Below are 13,841 nucleotides of genomic sequence, written 5' to 3'. Positions count from 1 at the left end.
CGACAGAAGCCAAGCAATAATTTAAACAAACAACCAAACGGAGAGATCAAGCAACTGTATTTTTTGATTCAAATGCCTTGAAAGTACAGGGACTTCCTTGGGAAAAAAGTTACAATCAACAAGATCAAACTAAGTAAACAAAGCAAACAAGAGATGATTTCAAGATGAAACCACCAAAGTTTACAAAGGTTACAAGTTACAGAATAAACCACTCCCAAATTGATAATCTACTCCGAAGGTAAAAACTAAGTTGTTGTTGTGTTGATGATGTCCTCCTCTTTACAAATCTTTGGCTTTTATACTTCCTCCTCTTTCCTTGGCCCATGATCGCATATTCCTTCTAACCTGCAACTGCATAACTGTCATGGTAACTGCCTCTTCACTTGAAAGCCTTCAAAATCTGCCAAATCCTCAACTCCACTTGTCGAACCATTTTTCGTCCATGGTGCCATGTGCCCCTCATTATTCTGAGCGATACCTCGACAAAGAACAAGCCTCAATTTGTGAGCATCATCTCCTATAAATCAGCCCACTAAGTCACAAATTGGCTGGTAACTACCCCCAGAACATTCCTACCACTTTCTGCACATGTTCACCTTTTTTCATGCCACCTATCCCTCTGATTAATGAAAGACTCTCACTTTGACTTTGCCATGTGTCATCATCTAACTGATACACCTGTCGATAGGAATTTTACAAAAAATAGACACAAACAATGCCCCCCTTGTTTAAGTTAAATAAATAATAATGATTTTAACTTAAACAAGTCCATTTTCTGGACCCTGATAAATAACATACTTAATTCAAATAAACCCAAGCACTGGGCACAACATAAGTTATAAAAGTTCAAACTTTTCAACTTCATCCTCCTTCCTTCGAAACTCTCATACCAAAACACCAAACAACTCAAAACCTTGAACCATGGCTCCCAAGAAGTCGAAATCTCAGAAAGAGGATGAAACTAGTGATGAACACCTTCGATTCCGCAAAACCATTAGGGACATCACCAATCCTTTGAAGTTGGACCTAACCTTGATCCCAAGTACCACCACCAGCCAGAGCAACCCTAGGACCTACATTCATAGCCTACTTTCCAGATGAAATAGCTCCATATTACCCACTTGCCAATGGCGAAACCCTGCTTCTTAACCAACCAAACTCAATTGGGTAAATTGGGACAATGGCAAAAACCCTTTCCAATCATGGAGGCAACCAGATTCTACTTGACAAAGTTGGGTCAAACGAATTGAAGCTTGTGACTTAGATGTGTGGAAACATCTAGGCATTAGTGAGATAATTTGACTGTCGACCCTTAAATTTGATATGAACAAGTGGTTAATTGCTACTACAGCTACTAGTTTTTGGCCACAATCTTGCGCCTCAATGCTTCTAGGATTTGGCATGATATCCCCTACCATTCTAGATGTAGCCCACTTAACTGGACTTCCCATCCTAGGGTTAGAAATCATTGCCTTACTAGAAACTCCACCAATGCCTTTCACTCTCAATACAAAAGTGAGTTACACTGAATTCATTAAAAAATACAAAGGTAAGAGAAACACCCCTGTCGATGACCAAGAAAGAGTTGTCTTTTACCTAGTTTGGCTTTGTCAATTAATTTTTTGTGTTCTTGGTTTCAAAATTACTAAAGAATACCTTCCATTGGCCTTATACCTTCAAGATGGCCAAGCCATGGCTTTTGCTTCTTACTTGCCACCCTCTATAAAGGCATGTTTTGTTTTGTTGATAAAAAGATATTCTCTAACTGTGGCGGACTATTCTGGCTTTTCCAAGCTTGCTTGTATGCCTACTTCCTTGAGGTACAACCTCCCAAGCCAAACACCATGATCCCAAACCACCACTCTTACACATATTACTACCTAACCTTTGTTGATAAACCCAATACCTCACCACATTCTTCAATTTTCCATTTGGTACAAACCCCCTTCTCTTTAGGCCATTTCATGACTGTCGATTCTCCTCCTTCAGACTAGAACATCTCTCCATGAATGCTTCCAACTTGACGGATGACGAAATAAGGTCTCAAGTTGAGACATGGAAGCATGTTCTCACCTGCAACCACATTCTAGTTAGTTGTTCTATCTCTTCTACAAGAATGTCTAGCTGCAGCTTTGAAAGCTACTGCCCCAAACAATGGTCAAGACAATTTGGGCTTACTCAATGCACACCATACCCCTACTTTCATTCCATCATCCACGAAGAAGTAGGAACAAGGATCAGCATCAAAGACCCTTCTCAAGCAAAGCTGATGCAAAAAGAAAATGAAAATCTTCTCAAGAATTTTAGCACTTCTTCAAGCCTATCTCTGATCTCACCAAAGGCTTTGAACACTGATGGACACTTATGGCTGCAGTGATCTTCCCCGAACCTCTTAAGACTTGTCTTAAGGAAGTATCCATCGATAACCAGGGCTCTGAGCCACCAACCTCAAGCCTCAAGACTACAAGTAAACCCACCTTAGCTTTTAAACAATCAACTTACTTCCATCTTTTGAATTCTCTCTCATTCTCAATCTCTTTGACTTCTTGCAGTCAAATCCACTCTCATGGTACCTCCTCCTGCCATTGAAGTCCCAATCAAAGACAAAAGCAAAGGCAAAACACCAATGAATCCAAATGCCAACCAAAATGCTCCTCCTTCTGTGCCTAAGCTTATGGGAGACTCCATTACAGCTCTTTAAGCACAAGAACAAAGGAGGACAAGGGCAACTCAATCATCCTCAAGAGAAATGAGGGCAAAGAAAAGGCAAGAGCCCCTTGTTACAACTCTGGCTCAAGAAGATTTTAATCCCACATTTAGGGAGTGGGATATTCCATTCAACCAAGTACTTGAACCAACAACCCTCAATCCTTCAGACCAAACACATCAGGTATAATCCCTCACCTTTATGCTCACACATCTCTTAGCATCATCATGTAACTCACCTCAAATTTTTATCTTCTACAGAGAAAAAGGAGAAGAATTCTCATTTCAACTTATGTTGAAAATGAAGAGAACCCAAGTCATCTCCCAAAGCAGCTTCTCAAACACATCCCCGCTCCTCTAAGAATGAGCCAAGCACTGCAATCCCAAACCAACCAGCTCCACACATCAGTTCTAATCCACCCCCTATCAACCTTAGGATGTGGCTCTTGGAGTCTTTCCAATGAAGGTTCTTTACCTAGGGGCAACTGGGCCATCAAATTTCCGTCAGTCATCTCCTCAAATCATGTGTCTGAATCTACCAGCTCTCCAATTGAACAACCTTCCAATTTGCAAGAAGAAAGGATTGACATTGATTCATCTCCAAATGGTCAATCATCTCCTATTGGTGAGCCCTTTGAAAGGGAGACTCCTAAGAGTTCTCACCCATCATTCAATGAACCCATTGAACTTCCTCAACCTAACCTCCAAGTCACTCATGGTAAGCAAGCTTCCTAATTCCCTCTTTATTGTTAATTCCTTTCAATTAAATTTACTAACTAACTCCTTAGGCCCCATTTGTTTGGAGAGTTAGAAGGGGGATTGGGATTGGTAGTGAAGTGGGACCCACTAACATTGTGTTTGTTTTGAGAGATGGGGAGGGGATTGATAGTGAGCTTCGGATTATGAATCCCCTTGGGGAAGGGATTCGGATGGGCCTCCAAGACTTAATATTAGAAAAATAGTCCGCCGGACTAGAAATTTTTTATTTTTTTATTTTTATTTTTTACATGTTGGGCATTTTTTTTGAACTTTAATGTTTAATTTTTCGTATTTTTTGTTAAGTAAAAATCATTATTTTATTTATTTTATTTTTTCTGGAAATTTGTTACATGTTTGGCATTTTTTTTAAAACATTAATGTTTAATGTTTTTGTATTTTTTTTATTTTTTTTATTATTTTATATAAAAATAATTTAACAATTCCTACACTAACAACTATCATCAAAACAAACACAATTTTACTTAATCCTTCCTAACAATCCCCTCCCTAACAATCCCCTCACTATTAATCCCCTCACTATGAATCCCCTCCATTCTATCTCTGAAAACAAACAGGGCCTTATTTCTCATCACAGGGGCAGGAAAACCAATTGAAGAAAATCCACCCAATGATCGTAATCCCACAAGAGTTGAACCTAAAAACATCCAATCTCCTAAAGTTGTAACCATGGAGGAAACTCCATCAATGAGTGGAAACATTGGGGACACTATCCTCCCAGCAACAAGTGAGCCCCTTGCTGATACTTCAAAAGACACCTTAGTCAGCATTCCAACATCCACTGATGTGCAGGTAGTAACTCTTCACCATATTTTTCTTTTCTTAGCTAGAACTTATCAATCCTTACTTAACCCTGACTGTCGACAGGTTTCAACTCCAATTGGAACAACTTTGAGCATATGGGATGAAATTGCAGCCTTTCAGAAAAGCCTTGAGCATATATCTCCACTTCCACAAAGGCTTCATCATTATAGCCCTGAGGATCAACAAATCATGACTTCTTTCCTAAGCCTTATCAACACTCCATTTGAAGAAATAGCTTCAAAGCAACCCATCGAAGCTTTGAGCTACCTGACTGCTATCCAAAGGCTATCTCCTAACCCTTTTAGTCAGAATCAACTCACCCATCTGGCCAAAATCATTACTGAATGGCCAACTCTTTTGGCAACTGCTCAAAGTTGCAAAGAAAAGATACAAGCCAAGAAAGACTTCTTGGGAACTGCCCAAAACATTTCCAACTTGCTAATGATCACCTGTCAGACCTCCTCCAATCTTTCTGACCAAGACAAAGCATTAGCCCTTGAAGAAGCTAGACTTGAAGCAGAACTAGCTCTTGTTAAACAAAAAAGGCTTGATCTTCAACAACAAAGAGAAAAGCATGGCGATGAAGCCAAAACCCTACTAGCTCAAATTGGGAGTGGCCCATCATCCATACAAGCCACCATGGAAGAACTTGATCAAGCTCAAGCTATGTTGGCAGCCACTCAATCAAGATGGGGCACTCTTGCACTTACTTTCTCAAGAGACTAGACACAATTGTTTGTTTTTTCTCTTGTAAATGTCTTAGTCATGTTTTGCTTTTGTGAATATCTTGAAATTTCAGTGAATATCAATGCTTGTCATTTCATTTTCCTTTAAGATTTTCCCACATGGCTGTTGGATAGTACTTCTTTAAATATTTTCCATTTATGTTTCTTCTATGTGGTTGTTCTTCTAAGGACGCTAATTGGTATGCCCCTCTTTTGAGGACTTTATGGACTCTAAAATGTCCTTCCCAATTTGGTAACCACTTGCCAAACTCAGGACCCTTTGTTCCCAATGGCAAGATAGTTTTCCAAATTAAGCCTCGTTTGGGAACAGGCTAATTTAGTAATTTTTTGGCTATTTGGCTAAAAAGGTAGGTAAAAAAAACTTGTATGTTTGGGATGACTTTTTGGCTAATTACGAAAAGATGTGCAAAAAGTAGAGAGAAAAGAGAATCTTTGACTTTTTGGTATGGGTTGTTGGCTTTTTGGCTAATTTAGTAACTTTTTGGCTAATTGGCTAAAATAGCCTCTTGCCAAACGAGGCCTAAATCACCTTCACCAAAAGCCTTCACTTTAACTTTCTTATTATAAATTCTTTCAATTTTCTTCTTTTGTGCTATCATACAATTGAAAGCATCCACTCTTTTCCCTTCTACATCTTGCAACTCCATGAACATGGCCTCATTATATTCATCGACAGGGATGTCATAGTGCCTAGCCACCCTGTTAGACCTTACTGTTATCTCTAAGGGTAATATTGCAGCATGACTATAAACCAACTCATAAGGGGAAGCCTGAGTACTATCCCTCTTAGAATTTCTATATGCCCACAACACCTCAAATAACAATTCATGCCATTCTGTTGGGTTATCCTCTATCACCCTACTCAAGGTTGCCTTAATAGTCTTATTTGATGACTCTGCTTGGACATAATATGGGGATGAATTGAGCACTTGAACGCCATATATTCTGGCAAACTCTTTTAACTTCATCACCACTAAAAATTGTCCCTTGGTCGACAGTAATTGTTTGTGGCAATCCAAACCTATGAACCACATGTTTCTTGATGACATCAATAACATGGGATTAATTCACCACTTTCAAAGGAATTGCCTCAACCCATTTAGTAAAATAATCAATTACAACCAAAATAAATGAGTGTTGTTTTGATGAAAGTGAGAAGATTTGACCAATCAAATCCATTGCCCATCCTCTAAATGGCAAGGTTGTTAAAATCGGAATCCTAAGTAGGATCGGTGAGAGGGTTTGGTGGATCGGATCGTAGGATCGGATTGAGGATCGTAAGATCCTACTTTTTATTTAAAAAAAAAGAAAAAAATTAAAATTAAAATGATACATATTAAAAATAAGGTGAAAAATCATAAAATCTACGATCCTACTTGCGATCCTACTTACAATCCTATACGATCCCATACGATCCTACACGATCCCATGCGATCCTACACGATCCTACTTGCGATACTGTTATAACATCGATCCTACAACGATCTGGATCGTTTTGGCAAAGTAGGATCGTAGGATCGTACGATCCTACGATCCGGATCGCGATTTTAACAACCATGCTAAATGGTCAAGGCTTTACAATTGAATGCAAATCTACAGCTAACACCTTTTGTATATTGCCATGCTTTTGACATCGTTGACATCGCCCGACATAACTAATATAATCCTTTCTCATTGAAGGCCAAAAATAACCATGTCTCTTAATAAGCCACCTCATTTTCTCACCAGCTTGGTGAGCACCACAAATGCCCTCATGCACTTCAAGTCATCTCCTAAAATGACGTAGTTGATAGTTCATAGCTTGATATCTTGTTTTTCTATCCACTCTTGCTTCTGGATTGCTTAAGTATTTAATCAAGGATGATCTCCAATCATCTTCTGCCACATATAAAACCAAGATTGACAAACTTTGTTGTTGTCGACACTTGACACAAGGCATTACTCTTTTTTGAATTTTTATAATCCTTTCTTGAAAACCATATGGAATTCTTAAACCAAATGTAACTTGAGCCATCTTGTTGGCCTCTTTATTTTCAAGTCTAAACATATGTTCAAACTCCACTGATTCAAAACCTTTGACCAATTTTAAAACTTGATCTAGGTATTCCCCAAGTACTGCACTATTACACTTGTATTGACCAATGACCTGTCTTATCACTAATTGTGAATCTCCAAACACCTTTGAGTGTGGGATTTTGAGGCTTCTTGCCAATTCCAAGCCAATAATCAAGGCCTCGTACTCAGCCTGGTTATTTGATTGCACTTGGAGCTCATCCAATTGGTAAGAAGACTGAAACACTTGTCCTTGTGGTGAAACCACCCTAGCATCTACACCTTCTTCAGTTTTTGAACCATCAAACATCAACTTCTATGGCTTCATTTCTACTGAAAAAACTTCATACAAGTTTGGTTCGATAGGGTTACAAGGATGTTCAGCCAAAAAGTCTGCCAATGCCTGGCCTTTCACAGCTTTTTGAGGAACATACTTAAAACAATATTCAATCAATGCAAGTATCCATTTTCCCTATCTCCCTCTCAAAACTAGCCTTGATAACATGTATTTTATAACATCTGTTTGAGCAATCACATCAACCTCTGAAGGTAATATGTAATGCCTTAACTTGATTGCTGCAAAATATAAGGCCAAACATAACTTCTCCACAGAGCTATACCTAATTTCTGCTTCATTTAGCTTCCTAAGGTAATACACAGCTTATTCACACTCCTCATTATCTTGTGCCAATAAAAAACCAGTCGATTGCCCCCTGTTGAAATATACAATTTTAAGGGTTTTCCTTTGATTGGTGGCATCAAGATTGGAGGTTTAGACAAGTATTCTTAACTGTTCCAAATTAAGATGTTGTCTCATTGGGCGTGCCAAAAATTGTAAGTAAAAATTATGCTTGGCCTAAATTGACAGAAGCTAGGCAATAATTTAAACAAACAACCAAACAGAGAGATCAAGCGACTGTGTTTTTTGATTCAAATGCCTTGAAAGTACAAGGACTTCTTTGGGAAAAAAGTTACAATCAACAAGATCAAACTAAGTAAACAAAGCAAACAAGAGATGATTTCAAGATGAAACCACCAAAGTTTACAAAGGTTACAAGTTATAGAATAAACTACTCCTAAATTGATAATCTACTCCTAAGGTAAAAACTAAGTTGTTGTTGTGTTGATGATGTCCTCCTCTTTACAAATCTTTGGCTTTTATACTTTCTCCTCTTTCGTTGGCCCATGATCGCATATTCCTTCAAACCTGCAACTGCATAACTGTCATGGTAACTGCCTCTTCACTTCCAAGCCTTCAAAATCTGCCAAATACTCAACTCCACCTATCGAACCATCTTTCCTCCATGCTGCCACATGCCCCTCATTATTCTGAGCGATACCTCGACAAAGAACAAGCCTCAATTTGCGAGCATCATCTCCTATAAATCAGCCCACTATATCACAAACTGGCTGGTAACTGGCCCCAGAACATTCCTATCACTTTCTGCACATGTTCACCTTTTTTCATGCCACCTGTCCCTCTGATTAATGAAAGACTCTCACTTTGACTTTGCCATGTGTCATCATCTGACTGATACACCTGTCGACAAGAATTTTACAAAATTAGGCACAAACAGCAACTCAGCTTCTTATTAATATATAGTACATGTACATATATGTTATTTATTATATTTCTTATCAATATATAGTACATGTACATATATGTTATTTATTATATCAACGTATTTTATCTCAAACACAAATTTTATTTACATTTTCACAAACAATATCAATATAAAAACATATGTATGAACATATATATTTAGTATAATTATTTCTGTAAAAAATATATATCTTAAAATATTTTTAATGAATGTATTTTAATAATTATTATTTTTATTTAAGTATAATTTTTAATAAATTTAGGTAATTATGACATCATGGTTCAATTCCTATTGACCTGACAATTGAACCAGTGACTCTTGATCCAGTCACTTTTCCGGTTTGGTCAATAGTTCGGGTTTCAAAACATTGGTCCCTTTTTATTTTTCTAAGAAATAGCAACTAGGGATGCATAGCTTTCAGTAGTGAAGTTGAGTGCCCAACACAACTGCCATATTTTTATTGTCCTTCACTGGAGGAGCATATCTATCTCTGTTTTTCAATGCTTATTTGACAATTAGTTGCTATCTATACAATAATGCCGAATCAGTTATCCCTTTTGAACCACTTTGTGGTAGTTATTCCACATAGGTGCTCATATTTCAATTGAATCCATAATTATCTGCTACGAGATATCTCTTTATTTGCTTTCTTTATTTGACCAAGTTGATCTGAGATGGTTATTGTAAAATTAAGTATTAATTGGGGACAACAATAAATTCGTTATTTTGGATTAAAAAGTATCTTTAATGATGTGAAGAGAACAAGAATTTCTTTATGGCCTTCCAAATCTTTCTACTAAGATCTTGCCTTTCTCGAATTGTTTGCACTTACCTGACATTTCAAAAGTATTTCCCATGTTTGTCCATATTTTAATTTTATATTAATTTCCACTCCTTGTGTCTTATCAAATTGAAATTATTGAAGATGGTAACTCTGGAGTATTTGTTGGTTATTACATTTACTCTCCCTCATTACAACTATTTCCCATGTTTGTCCATATTTTAATATTATCTTAATTTCCACTCCTTGTGTCTTACCTAATTGAAATTATTGAAGATGGTAATCCTAGAGTATTTGTTGGCCATTGCATTTACTCTTTGTCATTACTACTCGTAGTTTTCATCATATTACACATATTTTCAGAGTCTTCCTTCTACAGAATCACAATAGTTGTAGAACCATAAAATATCACAACTTAAATCTAAATTAGCTTCCAATTCAACATTGTCTCTTAAATTTTGTGTGTGTGTGTGTGCGTGTGTGTGTGAGAGAGAGAGAGAGATTGTATCCTTAGCAAATAAATTCACCAATGAATTTCATTTTAGATATCTTAATTTATCCATAAGAAAAGTTAATGTTTGTGTTTTGTTACAGACTCTTGACATAAGCATCTTCAACAATTAGGTTGGTAGCTATAACAATCGATTCATGCTAGTTAAAGCCCTAATATGCATATCTATTATGTCAATACATTAGTTGTTTTCCCATTCTCAAGAACCCACTACATTATCATTTTAGGCACCTAATCTCTATTTTCTGTCTCTCCAAAGATATTATGTACTGCTCTTCTTCTCTTATAACCCTTTTGTTATTTGTGTTGTGAATTGTTCACATGGCTTTGATTGGGAGCTTCTATTTGCACACCACACTTTGTCTCATTTTTTTTCATTTGGATTTCGACTTCCAAACAATTAACAAAAATTAATTGTTCGGATATCAACTCAAACAGGGTTTTAACTTGAACAGGGTTTTTGCTCTAACAATTGATTTTTGTTCAAAAGTTGCTATCTGAACAATTAGTTTTTGTTTGGAAGTTGATCTGAACGGAAAAATGATCTGAACTGAGAATATTTGTGGTGTGTGAACAGAATTGCCCGACTTGATCTCCATATTGTGAGTTTGGACTACAAACGTACTTTGTTACTCATCTCGTAAGATTATCCGTCTTCCTAACCCTGGTAATTGTTTGTGATTTGTAACTTTTCTGGCTTTCCCTATTACTTTGGAAATAACAATGCAGTCCCACTGATTTATAATTTTCTCTGGCTTACCTTATTTCTTTGGAAACAACTATGCCCTCCAAAAATTTTATTCATTTGCTGTATGAAGTACCTTTGCTTCATTACTTAGTTGGCACCCAAAGGGGAGAGAGAGAGAGAGAGAGAGAGAGAGAGGAAGAAGAAAAAGTTCAATGTCATCATCCTCACATTAAGGCTCATTGATCTGAGTTTGATATATTTCATTCTATGCTGTTTGCTTATCTGAACTATTCTCCACTATGTTTTTGCCATCCTTTAACTTCATGATGGGGATCACAAAGGCATTAGATAAAGATTTAGTGACTTATTTTGGCATTGTTTTATATTTGTATTTTATCTTATCAGGATTTTATTATTGTGGTGTTTAATTTTTGGTAACTTTAATTTAATTAGGGTTTCCTAGTATGCCTATATATATGGTCTTTTATAGTAGTTTGAAGAGAATGGACTATGATATGATTGAGGATTGAATAATTGATGTTGAAATTTGTTTTGGGATTGTGATTCCCGATTTATTCTTCTTTGTTCTTCTTCATTCTTCTTCTTGGTGCTGCATCACTTCCCTTTGGAATATTTATTTTTATATATTTTTACAGTTACCCTACCCTATGGCTTCCCCTAAGTTTAGTAGGACTTCACTGCACTAGTTATCAGTTGTTTTGTATCAGTTCACCACCAACTTTAAAATAGAGCCTTGTCACCAAAATCCATAGTCTTCAAACTTCAATCACAGACTAACATGGCTTGTCCCCATTATTATGCCTCTCTTTGGCCTATATTTGGGCCCTTGTGGTTTAGAATTCCATGCAAAGTCACCTAAACTATGTGAAGTAGTAGGCAGACCGTGCTCTGGAGCTTGAATTCATTGATTTTCTGGCAATTCCTGTCAATTCCGCAGACTGATGTGATCAAATTTGCGCACTTAAGTGAATTCTTTTTTTAACCACTAAAGGACTGCTATGTCAATGTTTAAAGAGCAGCAAGGGGCAAAATCTCCATCTGGATCATCCTACAGTCCTAAATTTTCCGAAATGATCAAAATCATTGTTGTAGCAGGATTGCAGGTAGGGTTGTAGGTAGGATTGTAAGTAGGATCACTTGGTTTGTGATTTTTTTACCTTTATTTTTAATATGCATTATTTTTATTTGTAGTTTTACCTTACTTTTAATAGAAAGTAGAATCTTTCAATCCTCCATCTGATCTTATACGAGACCCTCTCACCGATCCTATGTTGGAACCCGATTTTAACAACCATGGGCAAAATGAAGCTCAAGAAGACTTGAACCTGTCACCAGTAGGATGGTACATGAACTCTCCCTGTAGGGCTGTCATAACTTCCAATGAACGTACCCCTAGTGTTATTCTTTAGCATTTGAGTATTGTGTTACATTTGCTAGCTATATGTTATAAATACATAAAAAATAAAATAATATGTTTATTTATATAAATATAATTGTATGTTAAATTGTACATATACACACTCTGAAGGCAGTCCCACTTTTAAGGTATTTTTATAAAAGTTCTTGCTCCCCCTTCCGGATGGTGAATCGGTTACTTAGTGTTGTTCAAATTGTGAAATTAAATAAATAGATTCACGAATAAATTATAAAAAATATATATATATACCAAGAACACATGCTAAGAATTACAACTAAATTACCACAGAAATATACAATACAATAAAATGGTAAAGAAAGCAAACCGAAGCCTGTACGGTAGCAGTTTCCTTAAAACAGATTTTGCTGCTTCACGGGTCGAGTGCTTGAAGAATTCCGGCGTCTGTCTCTCAGGATACGACGGTCAAAAACCAACTACGGCAGAAGCACTTTCTGTCTAGCTTAGCGAACAAAACCATGGCAACACTCTCTCACTGTAGAAACTTTCTAGCAAATTGACTTGTAAAAAGGAAGCAAAAATTTCTGTGTTTGAGACTTGACAGGAGGGTCTCAATTTATACATATATAGGGGAGAAAGGAGAAGCTTCCAGCCTTTATTGGTCACTAATGTACCATTAACCTCTGCAATAAAGGTAGGAGTTACAAACCCCATTAATGCACTATTAAACTCTGCAATAAAGGCAGAAGTTACAAACCCCATTAACTCTTTCATGAAGCTAACTTCATGGGGCAATTTCTCATTCAATTCTCAATGGTTTTTGGCCATTCTATTTGTGGGGTAAAGATCTCATTGCAAAGTATCTAGACCTACTTAGACCCAACACAATAGACGGTTGGGACCCACTTTAATATTTAATTAAAGTCACCAAAAATCCATTTTTTCCAACACTTAGTTCCTTGCCTCTCTGTAGTTTCTGTTTAGTACTGATTAATTATATTCTTTTGATCTGGTTGATAGAAAGGCTAACGTGTATTTGTTTTATTTGTTTTATGCTTAGTTGCAAAAGAGAAGGAAGACCATTCCGAGGTATCTGTTATTGAAAAACTACCAGAACAGCCTAATGCTCCTGAAGATCAATCTAATGTCATCCTCCAAAGTGAGCCACATCAATCGAGTTCTCATATTGATGGACAAAAGCAAAGCCAACCAAAAGATTCGAAACAGAAAATTGAGTCAGGTGGAGATGATGATGGCAAGATGATCTAAGCTTTGCTATCGAAAAGCAGAAATTCGAAAACAAATGGAGAAAGAAAGAGGTCTCATGCACTGTCAATTTTGAAATGTTGGAGCGATTTGAAATCATTTGTTTCGCAATTACAAATCAAAGTTTGGAAGATGGTCAAAGTGAAGGTTTGTGATCTTATTTATCAAAAAAAAAAAAAGAAAAAGGATTGTGATCTTTTTGGTTACTTTCTACAAGAACTTCCCTAAAAATATAGACAAAAATTGGAAAACTTTCCCGTTAAATTTCTTGTCTAAATGACTTTTGGTTCTGTTTTTGTAAAGCATAATTGCTTTAACTAAAGAATACCTCACAGGTTGCCAAAGACATCGGAGGTGGTTTTGTTTTGTCAAAATTGGGGGTTGTAATGAGATGTATTATGTTGAATTGGTAGTTGCTTAATAGAGAACTAAGCTGTTTTATATAATATTGCTTCTGATATTATCTTTTTTCCTTAACCACAGTTTTGAATTTTTTCCTTGAAAAGGAGA

At 36.6% G+C, this 13,841-nt stretch overlaps 1 protein-coding gene across 10 annotated transcripts in view; it reads left to right on the top strand.

The window, feature by feature from the left end:
• Window positions 1–13,777, top strand: part of LOC114287269 (zinc finger CCCH domain-containing protein 19) — a 63,747-nt gene extending 49,970 nt beyond the window's left edge. For 4 of the 10 annotated variants that reach the window (XM_082868731.1, XM_082868729.1, XM_082868730.1 and 1 more), the window contains exons 13-14: window positions 4,061–4,275; window positions 4,351–5,183. In XM_082868731.1, coding sequence (XP_082724857.1) covers window positions 4,061–4,275; window positions 4,351–5,013 — 878 coding nt within the window. In that variant the 3' untranslated portion in view covers window positions 5,014–5,183. Of the gene's footprint in view, window positions 1–4,060; window positions 4,276–4,350; window positions 5,184–10,558; window positions 10,649–13,125 lie in introns of those variants that run through there. The other 6 variants (XR_014329449.1, XR_014329450.1, XM_082868733.1 and 3 more) reach the window with 3 other exon arrangements.
• The last annotated feature ends 64 nt before the right edge of the window (window positions 13,778–13,841 follow it).

The sequence above is a fragment of the Camellia sinensis genome, chromosome 5 (assembly GCF_055761805.1).
Source record: "Camellia sinensis isolate YWXY chromosome 5, ASM5576180v1, whole genome shotgun sequence".
In the NCBI taxonomy this organism is placed as follows: Eukaryota; Viridiplantae; Streptophyta; class Magnoliopsida; order Ericales; family Theaceae; genus Camellia; species Camellia sinensis.
This window is presented reverse-complemented; position numbering and strand designations above follow the sequence as displayed.